Source organism: Papaver somniferum, chromosome 10 (genome assembly GCF_003573695.1).
Source record: "Papaver somniferum cultivar HN1 chromosome 10, ASM357369v1, whole genome shotgun sequence".
NCBI lineage: Eukaryota > Viridiplantae > Streptophyta > Magnoliopsida > Ranunculales > Papaveraceae > Papaver > Papaver somniferum.
Window position 1 is genome coordinate 88,852,838 of NC_039367.1, and position 15,178 is coordinate 88,868,015.

A 15,178-nucleotide genomic window follows, 5' to 3' on the forward strand; every position below is an offset into this window, starting at 1 on the left:
GGTAACCTCTCACTAAGTTAAGGTTCAATCTCTGGGACACCTTAGCCTAATATTGATGTATTATGTTTTCTCGTATTTCGTCGATATGTTTTATCTTTCATGTGGGGGATTGTTAGAAAAAACGCTTTGAAAAATACCAATTTTTTACATGGACTATGTTTTGATCCCTAGACCTATTGCCCATTAATTGTTTTTTCATTTGAATAGATAAAACAATAGTCCCACATTGACTAAAATCTAAAGAGTTTTAGACTTAAATACCATAGAATTGGCTATAAGGGCATGTCCCTTGGGTCATTAGACTTTTGTGCTTTGAGGGAAGGCCTAGACTAGGGCAAGGTTGCCTTTCCCGTATGCGCGGTGCTTCGCACAGAAGCACGCACGCCGCTGCCGTCTGGTCGGGCCCGGGTCCAGGTGGGTGTGGGTGTGGGTGTGTCATGGAAGTCTACCAAACAGACATGTATAGCCCGATCCACCATGGAGTCTGAGTTTATAGCCTTGGAGAAAGCTGGAGAGGAAGCTGAATGGATACGAGGTTTCCTGGGTGGAATTCCACTCTGGCCCAAGCCTGTGTCTTCGATCGCAATCCACTGTGACAGTCAAGCTGCTATTGGATGCGCAAAGAATAGTGTATACAACGGAAAGTCGATACATCTTCGAAGAAGACACAAGACAGTGAAACAACTACTCTCTACTGGCATCATCTCTATAGACTTTGTAAGGTCTAAAGAGAATATTGCAGATCCTTTGACGAAAGGGTTATCTAGAGAGGTAGTTAGATCCACATCGAAGGGGATGGGACTCAAGCTCATAGAATAAATCGCCATGAAGGACACTCAACCTTGTGAATGGAGCTCCAAGATCAAGGTTCAATGAGATAACTAATTTTTGGTGATGTCGAGAGAAAGCACTATCTTTGTCCCTCCCTATGGTGTAACCGTATGATAGTGTTGCCTGCATGTTTTAGGATGATCTGTCAAGATCTTAATGAGTTCCATGGCTTTGCTTAAAGCGGAGTGTGGCAGGACACTCTTAATGGACTCACCTATGTGGATGTTGGAAGTGGGGCCGCTTCCTATGAGAATTTGAGCTTTTTCTCTAGAGACATTCATTAAGTCCGGGATTTAGCCCACGGCCAAAACGGGCACAACGGCAAGAGCTTGGCAGCTTTCTTTTTCTTTGAGACATCAAAGTGTGGTTGTTATTTCTGAATTGCACTCACTGTTGACGGTTCAAGACATTGTGTTCACCGTAACAACAAGCAGTTCCGGTAACCTCTCACTAAGTTAAGGTTCAATCTCTGGGACACCTTAGCCTAATATTGATGTATTATGTTTTCTCGTATTTCGTCGATATGTTTTATCTTTCATGTGGGGGATTGTTAGAAAAAACGCTTTAAAAATACCAATTTTTTACATGGACTATGTTTTGATCCCTAGACCTATTGCCCATTAATTGTTTTTTCATTTGAATAGATAAAACAATAGTCCCACATTGACTAAAATCTAAAGAGTTTTAGACTTAAATACCATAGAATTGGCTATAAGGGCATGGCCCTTGGGTCATTAGACTTTTGTGCTTTGAGGGAAGGCCTAGACTAGGGCAAGGTTGCCTTTCCCGTACGCGCGGTGCTTCGCACAGAAGCACGCACGCCGCCGCCGTCCGTCGGTCGGTCGGTCGGGTCGGGTCGGGTCGGGTCGGGTGTGGGTGTGGTGTGGTCATTAGATCCTATTTTTGCTGAAATTTTTGGTACGTGTTTTCCACACAAGTAGAAGAATCTTCTTTGTCTGCACGTGTTTTGTCCTGACTTCTTTGTCTGAACGTGCTTGTCTTGGCTTCTTTGTCTGTACGTATTTGGCTTGCAGCATATCTTTAACCCAACATTACCAGTATTCTTCATACAGTTTTTTCTGTCATACGCATGGGTTTTCTTTCTTGTTTGTAACTACACAAACACTATATAAGAGAGTAGTTGTAAGCTCAGAAAACACACCACAGAGAAACATCTCTTCTACTCTCCTCTGTTTTTCTGTAAACATCTCTTCTACTGTTTTAAGTTCTGCCAAGCTCTAAGGGTACCCTCATTGTATGCTACATTGAGGGGTACTAACTGTAGTTGTATCCTGGAGGTGACTCGCCAACTGCTGTAGCATCTCAGAGGAGTGGCAGGCGATATTGCCTTTAGGACAGCGTAGTTTACGTGCCTCTACATTTTCTGTGCAGCAACATCAGCAACATTATTTTGAGCTAAGTATCTTCTTCTCAGTTACATTATTAGTAATTTCTCCAACAATCTAAAGGCAATATCCTCTTTACTATATTTTGTAACAACATGGGAAAGAGTACTGTAGACAAACCCCCAAAGTTTAGTGGCAAAGACTTTAAACGATGGCAGTCCAAAATTATTCTTCTTAAAAGACCAAAGGCTAGATGAAGTTGCCTTAGAAAGACCCTCAAGAAGGCTTCATGACCGTGGTTATGAAGATAGACTGGATAGGTGGACTAGGAAGAATTACATGTGCAAAAACCATATTCTTAACTGTCTGGATGACTCCTTGTACGACTTTTATAATGCAAAAGAGAATTTTACTGCTTTTGATTTATGGGAAGCCTTAGAAGAAAAATATCTTGCTGAGGCAGCTGGAAGCAAGAAGTTCTTGGTGGCTAGGTTCCTGGAATATAAGATGACTGATGAAAAGCCTGTTGTAGAACAATTCGTCGAACTCCAGCTACTCATCAACGAAATTCTTGCTGAAGGCATGCATATTGATGAATCTCTACAAGTATCTGCAGTGATTGAAAAGCTACCACCCTCATGGAACGAGTACAAGAGGAGGCTGCGACACAAGAATCGTGAAATCACCATGGTGGAGCTGGGGAAAAAGATCCAGGTGGAGGAACTTCTGTGCTGCAAGGACAAGAGCCTGATGCTGAGCAAAGACATGTCAAACAAAGCTCATGTCCTGGACGAACACTGCGTCAAAGAAAAAGCACGGAGAATCCAGCAAAAATGGTAAACGTAACAAACAACGTAACTCCAAAGGTAACCATCTTAAGCCAAAGGGTGGTGTCTCCAAAAACACCATCAAAGGCGACTGCTATAACTGTGGGAAAACTGGTCATATGGCCAAGGACTGTAGGGCACCTAAAAAGACCAAAAATGATCCTAAACAGAAAAATAAGGCAAACGTAGTAGATGATTCTGGATATTTTACTGGCATGGTGTCTGAAGTCAACCTTGTCTCTAATGTGACCAATGTGAGAGACTGGTGGCTTGATTCTGGAGCCACTAGGCATGTCTGTAAGTTCAGAAATGCTTTCTCCTCCTATAACAAAGTAGGAGACGATGAGAAATTGTTTATGGGAAACTCTTCTACCTCTAAAGTGGTAGGAAAAGGCAAGGTTGAATTGAAGCTCACTTCAGGAAAAACTCTCGCATTGAATGACGTGTATCACGTCCCGGACATATGCAAGAATCTTATCTCAGAAACCATCTTACTTGGGAAAGGTTTTAAATTTGTAGCTGAGTCTAACAAAGTTGTAATCTCTAAAGGTGGTGACTTCGTAGGAAAAGGATATGTCACTGATAACATGATTAAGCTTAGTGTACTTTCTTTGAACTTGAATGATAATGCATCTTCTTCTGCTTATGTTTGTGACTCCTCACATGTTTGGCATGATAGACTAGGACATGTTAATTTCAAATCTATTGAAAGACTTGCTAAATTAGGCTGCATTCCTAAAATAAACTTTGACAGAGGTCATAAATGTGAAATTTGTGTTGAATCTAAATATGCTAGAAAACCCTTTAACAAAAAGGTTGAACGTAGTACAACTCCCCTAGAACTAATCCACTCAGATTTGGGAGATTTGAAATCAACACCAACTAGAGGAGGTAAAAAATGGTACATCACTTTTATAGATGATCACTCAAGATACTGTCAGGTTTATCTTCTTAGAAGTAAAGATGAAGCCTTAGACGCTTTCAAATTATATAAACTTGAAGTAGAAAACCAAAGAGGTGTTACTATTAAAACTCTTAGGTCGGACCGAGGCGGTGAGTATGTGATACCTATAGGAGAATTCTGCAAACTTAATGGCATCATTCATGAAACTACTGCACCTTCTTCACCTGAGTCGAATGGAGTAGCTGAAAGGAAAAACCGAACACTCATAGATATGGTGAACGCTATGTTAGCTAGTTCAGGGCTACCTTCGAACCTGTGGGGGGAAGCAATTCTCTCTGCTTGCTATATCTTGAACCGAGTTCCATTTAAGAAATCCGACAAAACTCCATATGAGTTATGGAAAGGAAGACAACCGTCCTATGCATACTTTAAAGTGTGGGGGTGTTTGGCCAAGGTGGCCACTCCTCGTTCCAAGAAAACCAAAATAGGACCTAAAACTGTAGATTGTGTTTTCCTAGGATATCCTGAGCACACTAGTGCTTATAGGTTCATGGTAATTGGTGAGAACACCATAATGGAATCCAGAGATGCAGTGTTTTTCGAACACATTTTCCCTTTAGGTCTGGACCTCATAAAAGGGTCCGCGATGATCTCTCAGATGTTCCTTCGACTAGTCAACCCCCGTCTCTAGATGCTGAAACCGAACCTAGAATAAGTAAGAGGTCAGAACCGAGAAAGGTTTCGGTCCATATTTTGTGACTCTTACGGTAGAGTCTGAACCCCAAACCTATAAGGAAGCTATGACTTCTCCGGAAGCTCCCTTCTGGGAAGAAGCTTCAAATAATGAGTGGGATTCCATTCAACAAAATGAAACTTGGGAGCTTGTAGACTTACCTCCTGGTAGTAAAACCATAGGTTGCAAGTGGGTCTTCAAAAGGAAACTTAGAACAGATGGAACTATAGAAAAACACAAAGCTAGGTTGGTAGCTAAGGGGTACAGACAACAGGAAGGATTAGATTTCTTTGATACCTATTCACCGGTCACTAGAATCACTTCTATCCGGATGCTGATTGCTATTGCTTCTATTTATGATTTGCATATACATCAGATGGATGTTAAAACTGCTTTTTTATATGGTGAATTGAATGAAGAAATTTATATGGACCAACCTGAAGGTTTTGTTGTGAAAGGTTTTGAAGATAAAGTATGCAAACTGAAAAAATCTTTGTATGGTTTAAAACAAGCACCTAAACAGTGGCATGAAAAATTTAATCATGTAATGATATCTAATGGCTTCAAGGTTAATGAATCTGATAAATGTGTTTACATTAAATCTGTGGATGATTCTCATGTTATTGTGTGCCTATATGTTGATGATATGCTCATATTAGGTAGTAACCTTGATAGTATTAATACCACTAAAAGCATGCTTAACGAAAACTTTGACATGAAAGACTTAGGCCCTGCTGATGTAATCTTAGGGATGAAAATCAGAAAGATGTCTGATGGATATAGTCTTAGTCAATCTCATTATGTTGAAACTGTGCTTAAGAGATTTAATCATGAAAATGCTAAACCTGCAACTACTCCTTATGATCCCAATTGCAAATTGAAAAAGAACAAGGGTGAGGGTATTTATCAACTTGAGTATTCTCGTGTTATTGGCAGTCTTATGTATTTAATGAACTGTACAAGACCTGATATTGCCTATACTGTGAGTAGATTAAGCAGGTACACTTGCAACCCTGGGCAGGATCACTGGAATGCTCTCTACAGAGTTCTACGGTACCTGAGAGGAACTTCAAACTATTGCTTAAGTTTTGGGAAGTATCCTGCTGTGCTAGAAGGGTATTGTGATGCTAACTGGATATCAGACTCAGATGAGTGCAAATCCACTAGTGGGTACATCTTCACACTTGGTGGTGCGTCTGTGTCATGGAAGTCTACCAAACAGACATGTATAGCCCGATCCACCATGGAGTCTGAGTTTATAGCCTTGGAGAAAGCTGAGGAGAGGAAGCTGAATGGATACGAGGTTTCCTGGGTGGAATTCCACTCTGGCCCAAGCCTGTGTCTTCGATCGCAATCCACTGTGACAGTCAAGCTGCTATTGGATGCGCAAAGAATAGTGTATACAACGGAAAGTCGATACATCTTCGAAGAAGACACAAGACAGTGAAACAACTACTCTCTACTGGCATCATCTCTATAGACTTTGTAAGGTCTAAAGAGAATATTGCAGATCCTTTGACGAAAGGGTTATCTAGAGAGGTAGTTAGATCCACATCGAAGGGGATGGGACTAAAGCTCATAGAATAAATCTCCATGAAGGACACTCAACCTTGTGAATGGAGCTCCAAGATCAAGGTTCAATGAGATAACTAATTTTTGGTGATGTCGAGAGAAAGCACTATCTTTGTCTCTCCCTATGGTGTAACCGTATGATAGTGTTTGCCTGCATGTTTTAGGATGATCTGTCAAGATCTTAATGAGTTCCATGGCTTTGCTTAAAGCGGAGTGTGGCAGGACACTCTTAATGGACTCACCTATGTGGATGTTGGAAGTGGGGCCGCTTCCTATGAGAATTTGAGCTTTTTCTCTAGGGAAATTCATTAAGTCCGGGATTTAGCCCACGGCCAAAACGGGCACAACGGCAAGAGCTTGGCAGCTTTCTTTTTTCTTTGAGACATCAAAGTGTGGTTGTTATTTCTGAATTGCACTCACTGTTGACGGTTCAAGACATTGTGTTCACCGTAACAACAAGCAGTTCCGGTAACCTCTCACTAAGTTAAGGTTCAATCTCTGGGACACCTTAGCCTAATATTGATGTATTATGTTTTCTCGTATTTCGTCGATATGTTTTATCTTTCATGTGGGGGATTGTTAGAAAAAACGCTTTGAAAAATACCAATTTTTTACATGGACTATGTTTTGATCCCTAGACCTATTTCCCATTAATTGTTTTTTCATTTGAATAGATAAAACAATAGTCCCACATTGACTAAAATCTAAAGAGTTTTAGACTTAAATACCATAGAATTGGCTATAAGGGCATGGCCCTTGGGTCATTAGACTTTTGTGCTTTGAGGGAAGGCCTAGACTAGGGAAAGGTTGCCTTTCCCGTACGCGCGGTGCTTCGCACAGAAGCACGCACGCCGCCGCCGTCCTTTCGGTCGGTCGGGTCGGGCTCGGGTCCGGGTCCGGGTGTGGGTGTGGGTGTTGGTTCATTAGATCCTATATTTTTACTGAAATTTTTGGTACATGTTTTCCACACAAGTAGAAGAATCTCTTCTTTGTCTGCACGTGTTTTGTCCTGACTTCTTTGTCTGAACGTGCTTGTCTTGGCTTCTTTGTCTGTACGTATTTGGCTTGGCAGCACTATCTTTAACCCAACATTACCAGTATTTCTGTCATACGCATGGGTTTTCTTTGACTGTCATACGCATGGGTTTTCTTTCTTGTTTTTAACTACACAAACACTATATAAGAGAGTAGTTGTAAGCTCAGAAAACACACACCACAGAGAAACATCTCTTCTACTCTTCCTCTGTTTTTCTGTAAACATCTCTTCTACTGTTTTAAGTTCTGCCAAGCTCTAAGGGTACCCTCATTGTATGCTACATTGAGGGGTACTAACTGTAGTTGTATCCTGGAGGTGACTCGCCAACTGCTGTAGCATCTCAGAGGAGTGGCAGGCGATATTGCCTTTAGGACAGCGTAGTTTACGTGCCTCTACATTTTCTGTGCAGCAACATCAGCAACATTATTTTGAGCTAAGTATCTTCTTCTCAGTTACATTATTAGTAATTTCTCCAACAATCTAAAGGCAATATCCTCTTTACTATATTTTGTAACAACATGGAAAAGAGTACTGTAGACAAACCCCCAAAGTTTAGTGGCAAAGACTTTAAACGATGGCAGTCCAAAATGTTATTCTTCTTAAAAGACCAAAGGCTAGATGAAGTTGCCTTAGAAAGACCCTCAAGAAGGCTTCATGACCGTGGTTATGAAGATAGACTGGATAGGTGGACTAGGAAGAATTACATGTGCAAAAACCATATTCTTAACTGTCTGGATGACTCTTTGTACGACTTTTATAATGCAAAAGAGAATTTTACTGCTTTTGATTTATGGGAAGCCTTAGAAGAAAAATATCTTTCTGAGGCAGCTGGAAGCAAGAAGTTCTTGGTGGCTAGGTTCCTGGAATATAAGATGACTGATGAAAAGCCTGTTGTAGAAAAATTCGTCGAATTCCAGCTACTCATCAACGAAATTCTTGCTGAAGGCATGCATATTGATGAATCTCTACAAGTATCTGCAGTGATTGAAAAGCTACCACCCTCATGGAACGAGTACAAGAGGAGGCTGCGACACAAGAATCGTGAAATCACCATGGTGGAGCTGGGGAAAAAGATCCAGGTGGAGGAACTTCTGTGCTGCAAGGACAAGAGCCTGATGCTGAGCAAAGACATGTCAAACAAAGCTCATGTCCTGGACGATAACACTGCGTCAAAGAAAAAGCACGGAGAATCCAGCAAAAATGGTAAACGTAACAAACAACGTAACTCCAAAGGTAACCATCTTAAGCCAAAGGGTGGTGTCTCCAAAAACACCATCAAAGGCGACTGCTATAACTGTGGGAAAACTGGTCATATGGCCAAGGACTGTAGGGCACCTAAAAAGACCAAAAATGATCCTAAACAGAAAAATAAGGCAAACGTAGTGTCTGAAGTCAACCTTGTCTCTAATGTGACCAATGTGAGAGACTGGTGGCTTGATTCTGGATCCACTAGGCATGTTTGTAAGTTCAGAAATGCTTTCTCCTCCTATAAAAAAGTAGGAGACAATGAGAAATTGTTTATGGGAAACTCTTCTACCTCTAAAGTGGTAGGAAAAGGCAAGGTTGAATTGAAGCTCACTTCAGGAAAAACTCTCGCATTGAATGACGTGTATCACGTCCCGGACATATGCAAGAATCTTATCTCAGAAACCATCTTACTTGGGAAAGGTTTTAAATTTGTAGCTGAGTCTAACAAAGTTGTAATCTCTAAAGGTGGTGACTTCGTAGGAAAAGGATATGTCACTGATAACATGATTAAGCTTAGTGTACTTTCTTTGAACTTGAATGATAATGCATCTTCTTCTGCTTATGTTTGTGACTCCTCACATGTTTGGCATGATAGACTAGGACATGTTAATTTCAAATCTATTGAAAGACTTGCTAAATTAGGCTGCATTCCTAAAATAAACTTTGACAGAGGTCATAAATGTGAAATTTGTGTTGAATCTAAATATGCTAGAAAACCCTTTAACAAAAAGGTTGAACGTAGTACAACTCCCCTAGAACTAATCCACTCAGATTTGGGAGATTTGAAATCAACACCAACTAGAGGAGGTATAAAATGGTACATCACTTTTATAGATGATCACTCAAGATACTGTCAGGTTTATCTTCTTAGAAGTAAAGATGAAGCCTTAGACGCTTTCAAATTATATAAACTTGAAGTAGAAAACCAAAGAGGTGTTACTATTAAAACTCTTAGGTCGGACCGAGGCGGTGAGTATGTGATACCTATAGGAGAATTCTGCAAACTTAATGGCATCATTCATGAAACTACTGCACCTTCTTCACCTGAGTCGAATGGAGTAGCTGAAAGGAAAAACCGAACACTCATAGATATGGTGAACGTTATGTTAGCTAGTTCAGGGCTACCTTCGAACCTGTGGGGGGAAGCAATTCTCTCTGCTTGCTATATCTTGAACCGAGTTCCATTTAAGAAATCCGACAAAACCCCATATGAGTTATGGAAAGGAAGACAACCGTCCTATGCATACTTTAAAGTGTGGGGGTGTTTGGCCAAGGTGGCCACTCCTCGTTCCAAGAAAACCAAACTAGGACCTAAAACTGTAGATTGTGTTTTCCTAGGATATCCTGAGCACACTAGTGCTTATAGGTTCATGGTAATCGGTGAGAACACCATAATGGAATCCAGAGATGCAGTGTTTTTCGAACACATTTTCCCTTTAGGGTCTGGACCTCATAAAAGGGTCCGCGATGATCTCTCAGATGTTCCTTCGACTAGTCAACCTCCGTCTCTAGATGCTGAAACCGAACCTAGAAGAAGTAAGAGGGTCAGAACCGAGAAAGGTTTCGGTCCAGATTTTGTGACTCTTACGGTAGAGTCTGAACCCCAAACCTATAAGGAAGCTATGACTTTTCCGGAAGCTCCCTTCTGGGAAGAAGCTTCAAATAATGAGTGGGATTCCATTCAACAAAATGAAACTTGGGATCTTGTAGACTTACCTCCTGGTAGTAAAACCATAGGTTGCAAGTGGGTCTTCAAAAGGAAACTTAGAACAGATGGAACTATAGAAAAACACAAAGCTAGGTTGGTAGCTAAGGGGTACAGACAACAGGAAGGATTAGATTTCTTTGATACCTATTCACCGGTCACTAGAATCACTTCTATCCGGATGCTGATTGCTATTGCTTCTATTTATGATTTGCATATACATCAGATGGATGTTAAAACTGCTTTTTTATATGGTGAATTGAATGAAGAAATTTATATGGACCAACCTGAAGGTTTTGTTGTGAAAGGTTTTGAAGATAAAGTACGCAAACTGAAAAAATCTTTGTATGGTTTAAAACAAGCACCTAAACAGTGGCATGAAAAATTTAATCATGTAATGATATCAAATGGCTTCAAGGTTAATGAATCTGATAAATGTGTTTACATTAAATATGTGGATGATTCTCATGTTATTGTGTGCTTATATGTTGATGATATGCTCATATTAGGTAGTAACCTTGATAGTATTAATACCACTAAAAGCATGCTTAACAAAAACTTTGACATGAAAGACTTAGGCCCTGCTGATGTAATCTTAGGGATGAAAATCAGAAAGATGTCTGATGGATATAGTCTTAGTCAATCTCATTATGTTGAAACTGTGCTTAAGAGATTTAATCATGAAAATGCTAAACCTGCAACTACTCCTTATGATCCCAATTGCAAATTGAAAAAGAACAAGGGTGAGGGTATTTATCAACTTGAGTATTCTCGTGTTATTGGCAGTCTTATGTATTTAATGAACTGTACAAGAACTGATATTGCCTATACTGTGAGTAGATTAAGCATGTACACTTGCAACCCTGGGCAGGATCACTGGAATGCTCTTGCAACCCTGGGCAGGATCACTGGAATGCTCTCTACAGAGTTCTACGGTACCTGAGAGGAACTCCAAACTATTGCTTAAGTTTTGGGAAGTATCCTGCTGTGCTAGAAGGGTATTGTGATGCTAACTGGATATCATACTCAGATGAGTGTAAATCCACTAGTAGGTACATCTTCACACTTGGTGGTGCGTCTGTGTCATGGAAGTCTACCAAACAGACATGTATAGCCCGATCCACCATGGAGTCTGAGTTTATAGCCTTGGAGAAAGCTGGAGAGGAAGCTGAATGGATACGAGGTTTCCTGGGTGGAATTCCACTCTGGCCCAAGCCTGTGTCTTCGATCGTAATCCACTGTGACAGTCAAGCTTCTATTGGATGCGCAAAGAATAGTGTATACAACGGAAAGTCGATACATCTTCGAAGAAGACACAAGACAGTGAAACAACTACTCTCTACTGGCATCATCTCTATAGACTTTGTAAGGTCTAAAGAGAATATTGCAGATCCTTTGACGAAAGGGTTATCTAGAGAGGTAGTTAGATCCACATCGAAGGGGATGGGACTCAAGCTCATAGAATAAATCGCCATGAAGGACACTCAACCTTGTGAATGGAGCTCCAAGATCAAGGTTCAATGAGATAACTAATTTTTGGTGATGTCGAGAGAAAGCACTATCTTTGTCCCTCCCTATGGTGTAACCGTATGATAGTGTTTGCCTGCATGTTTTAGGATGATCTGTCAAGATCTTAATGAGTTCCATGGCTTTGCATAAAGCGGAGTGTGGCAGAACACTCTTAATGGACTCACCTATGTGGATGTTGGAAGTGGGGCCGCTTCCTATGAGAATTTGAGCTTTTTCTCTAGAGACATTCATTAAGTCCGGGATTTAGCCCACGGCCAAAACGGGCACAACGGCAAGAGCTTGGAAGCTTTCTTTTTTCTTTGAGACATCAAAGTGTGGTTGTTATTTATGAATTGCACTCACTGTTGACGGTTCAAGACATTGTGTTCACCGTAACAACAAGCAGTTCCGGTAACCTCTCACTAAGTTAAGGTTCAATCTCTGGGACACCTTAGCCTAATATTGATGTATTATGTTTTCTCGTATTTCGTCGATATGTTTTATCTTTCATGTGGGGGATTGTTAGAAAAAACGCTTTGAAAAATACCAATTTTTTACATGGACTATGTTTTGATCCCTAGACATATTGCCCATTAATTGTTTTTTCATTTGAATAGATAAAACAATAGTCCCACATTGACTAAAATCTAAAGAGTTTTAGACTTAAATACCATAGAATTGGCTATAAGGGCATGGCCCTTGGGTCATTAGACTTTTGTGCTTTGAGGGAAGGCCTAGACTAGGGCAAGGTTGCCTTTCCCGTACGCGCGGTGCTTCGCACAGAAGCACGCACACCGCCGCCGTCCGTCCGGTCGGTCGGTCGGTCGGGTCGGGCTCGGGTGTGGGTGTTGGTGTTGGTGTTGGTGTTGGTTCATTAGATCCTATCTTTTTGCTGAAATTTTTGGTACGTGTTTTCCACACAAGTAGAAGAATCTCTTCTTTGTCTGCACGTGTTTTGTCCTGACTTCTTTGTCTGAACGTGCTTGTCTTGGCTTCTTTGTCTGTACGTATTTGGCTTGGCAGCACTATCTTTAACCCAACATTACCAGTATTTCTGTCATACGCATGGGTTTTCTTTGACTGTCATACGCATGGGTTTTCTTTCTTGTTTTTAACTACACAAACACTATATAAGAGAGTAGTTGTAAGCTCAGAAAACACACACCACAGAGAAACATCTCTTCTACTCTTCCTCTGTTTTTCTGTAAACATCTCTTCTACTGTTTTAAGTTCTGCCAAGCTCTAAGGGTACCCTCATTGTATGCTACATTGAGGGGTACTAACTGTAGTTGTATCCTGGAGGTGACTCGCCAACTGTTGTAGCATCTCAGAGGAGTGGCAGGCGATATTGCCTTTAAGACAGCGTAGTTTACGTGCCTCTACATTTTCTGTGCAGCAACATCAGCAACATTATTTTGAGCTAAGTATCTTCTTCTCAGTTACATTATTAGTAATTTCTCCAACACAAAATTGGGTGGGAATGTGCCGACACTTTTACCTGTATAAGGAAACACTGGGTTTCAAGGATCCCATAATGTAGTTTTGGAATGTCGGTGATTTGAAGATATTTTTGAGCTTTTCGTCCCCCTTATAACCGGTAGCAAGGATCACAATATCAGTTTCTAAAGGTGCAGTTACATCATTGTCAAATATCAACCTGTCTTTGTAGAAGCCAAACCCCTTTGCCTTCTTAAAGATAATGCTTCCTTCTTCTACTCTATCATAGAACTTCTCAGGTGCCGTTGCGAGTGAGCAAGAAGAAATTTCTTGTAAGAAGCTGTGTTCTGGCACCAAATTGTATTTTTTCAAGGGAATCTTGGAATTGATATAGCTTTCAACAAATTTCGAAGCTGCCCATCTCTAAACAAAATTATAAAACATGATAAATCAAGAGCTGCATTCTAATCTCAGTCATAACATCAATGATTTAACGTTCATAAAAAAGTAACATAGCGAAAAATTGAGCTTAATTATAATTAACTTACTAGAGGTGCAAGAAGAGTGGCTAAGAGACTAAGGAATAGTCCTTCACCAGGTTTATGGAGCAAAAGTTCGGAGAAACGATTAAGGTATAGCGAACCAAGAAACACGCCGTATGGAAAATAATCAGGTACATTCCAATGTGCATTTCTGTATATCAATGTACAAGGATTTTCCACCCCTGTAATGGCATAAACACGTTAATTAGATATGAAATAGATCCCACAGAATGCTAGTTTTCCACAAAATTTGACGTTACCGTTGGCTATGGCGCATTCATTAGCAATGTCTAAAGCTGATTTTCCAAGTCCAACTACCACGACACGTTTCCCTTTGACGAAGTTAGCAGCATCAGAATCATCCATGGAGTGCAAAACTCTACCATTGAGGAAAGCATCTGGACCTTTATTTGGTGAGAAATCAGGAATATTTGGAACCCCACTGAACCGGCCAACGCAGAGAATCACAAATTCTACTTCATGAACTTGATGTTCTTGATTTTCATTTTCTCGAACTGCAGTACTAGTAATTTCCCACTTACCTTTAAGATTACCAAAACCTTGATCTGAACCACCCCAATGACTCCATGAAAACATATCTTGTCCTTCTTGTACTAAATAGTCGATGTTCAGAACTTTGGTGTTGAATTTGATATAAGGAAGTAAATTGAAATGAAGAGCATAGGATTTTATATACTCCATAACGTGAATATGGTCTGGGTAATCTTCTTTGACAGAAGAAGGCCATGGAAAATCAGAAAACTCAAAAGCTTGTTTTGGTGTTTGAAGTTTTGTTGTTTCAACTGTGTGATTCCAAACTCCACCAAGACCAGGTTGTGATTCAAAAACAATGGGTTGGAATCCTTTTTCAAGAACATATTTGCAAGCTAATAACCCACTGATTCCTGCTCCAATAATCCCAACTCTTCTCTCCATTGGAAAATTTCCGTACTGAATGATCTCTTTGAGTCTTTGAAGATAGTGGGTGGTTATGAGGTCTCCAGTGTTCACCTTTTGTCTCTTTTTGTAAACTTTATCTTTCTTGATAGCCATCGCAATATATGTTCCGTACATCTGTTGATTGTAACAGGTGTGATTTAGATTCCTTGTGTTCTCTTTTTGTAAAATGACATAAATAAACCTCTCTAAGGCTTACAATTGTGTTCACCTTGCTGATTACCATTGCTCCTGAACCTCAATTCTATAGATTAACTAAAGTTGGAAGGTGGCATAAAAATAAGCTAGGACCACATAATAACTGAATCAATCGAGGAACTTCCAATTAACATGTAGAAATAAAACAATGAAAAAGAAAGATTACAGAAAGTATGATTCAGATTCAGATTCAGCTAATTAACACTTCCAGAAAGTATAATTAAACACATCACTGAATCAATGTTTACTCATGAATCATTAATTGTAAAGTTAGACACATATTTGGAATGAAATCTCCAAGTCGATGCTAACACAAATCATTAGGTTTAATTG

At 40.2% G+C, this 15,178-nt stretch overlaps 1 protein-coding gene across 1 annotated transcript; it reads right to left on the reverse strand.

Annotated features, from left to right (window-relative positions):
• Nucleotides 1-13,039: 13,039 nt before the first annotated feature.
• On the reverse strand, nt 13,040-14,677 carry LOC113318176 (probable flavin-containing monooxygenase 1). Its single transcript, XM_026566310.1, has 4 exons — nt 13,951-14,677; nt 13,697-13,872; nt 13,210-13,571; nt 13,040-13,099 (listed from the first exon to the last, which is right to left on the reverse strand). The coding sequence occupies exons 1-4, from the start codon at nt 14,624-14,626 to the stop codon at nt 13,081-13,083; spliced, it is 1,233 nt and encodes a 410-aa protein (XP_026422095.1). The 5' UTR covers nt 14,627-14,677; the 3' UTR covers nt 13,040-13,080.
• Between the last annotated feature and the right edge of the window lie 501 nt (nt 14,678-15,178).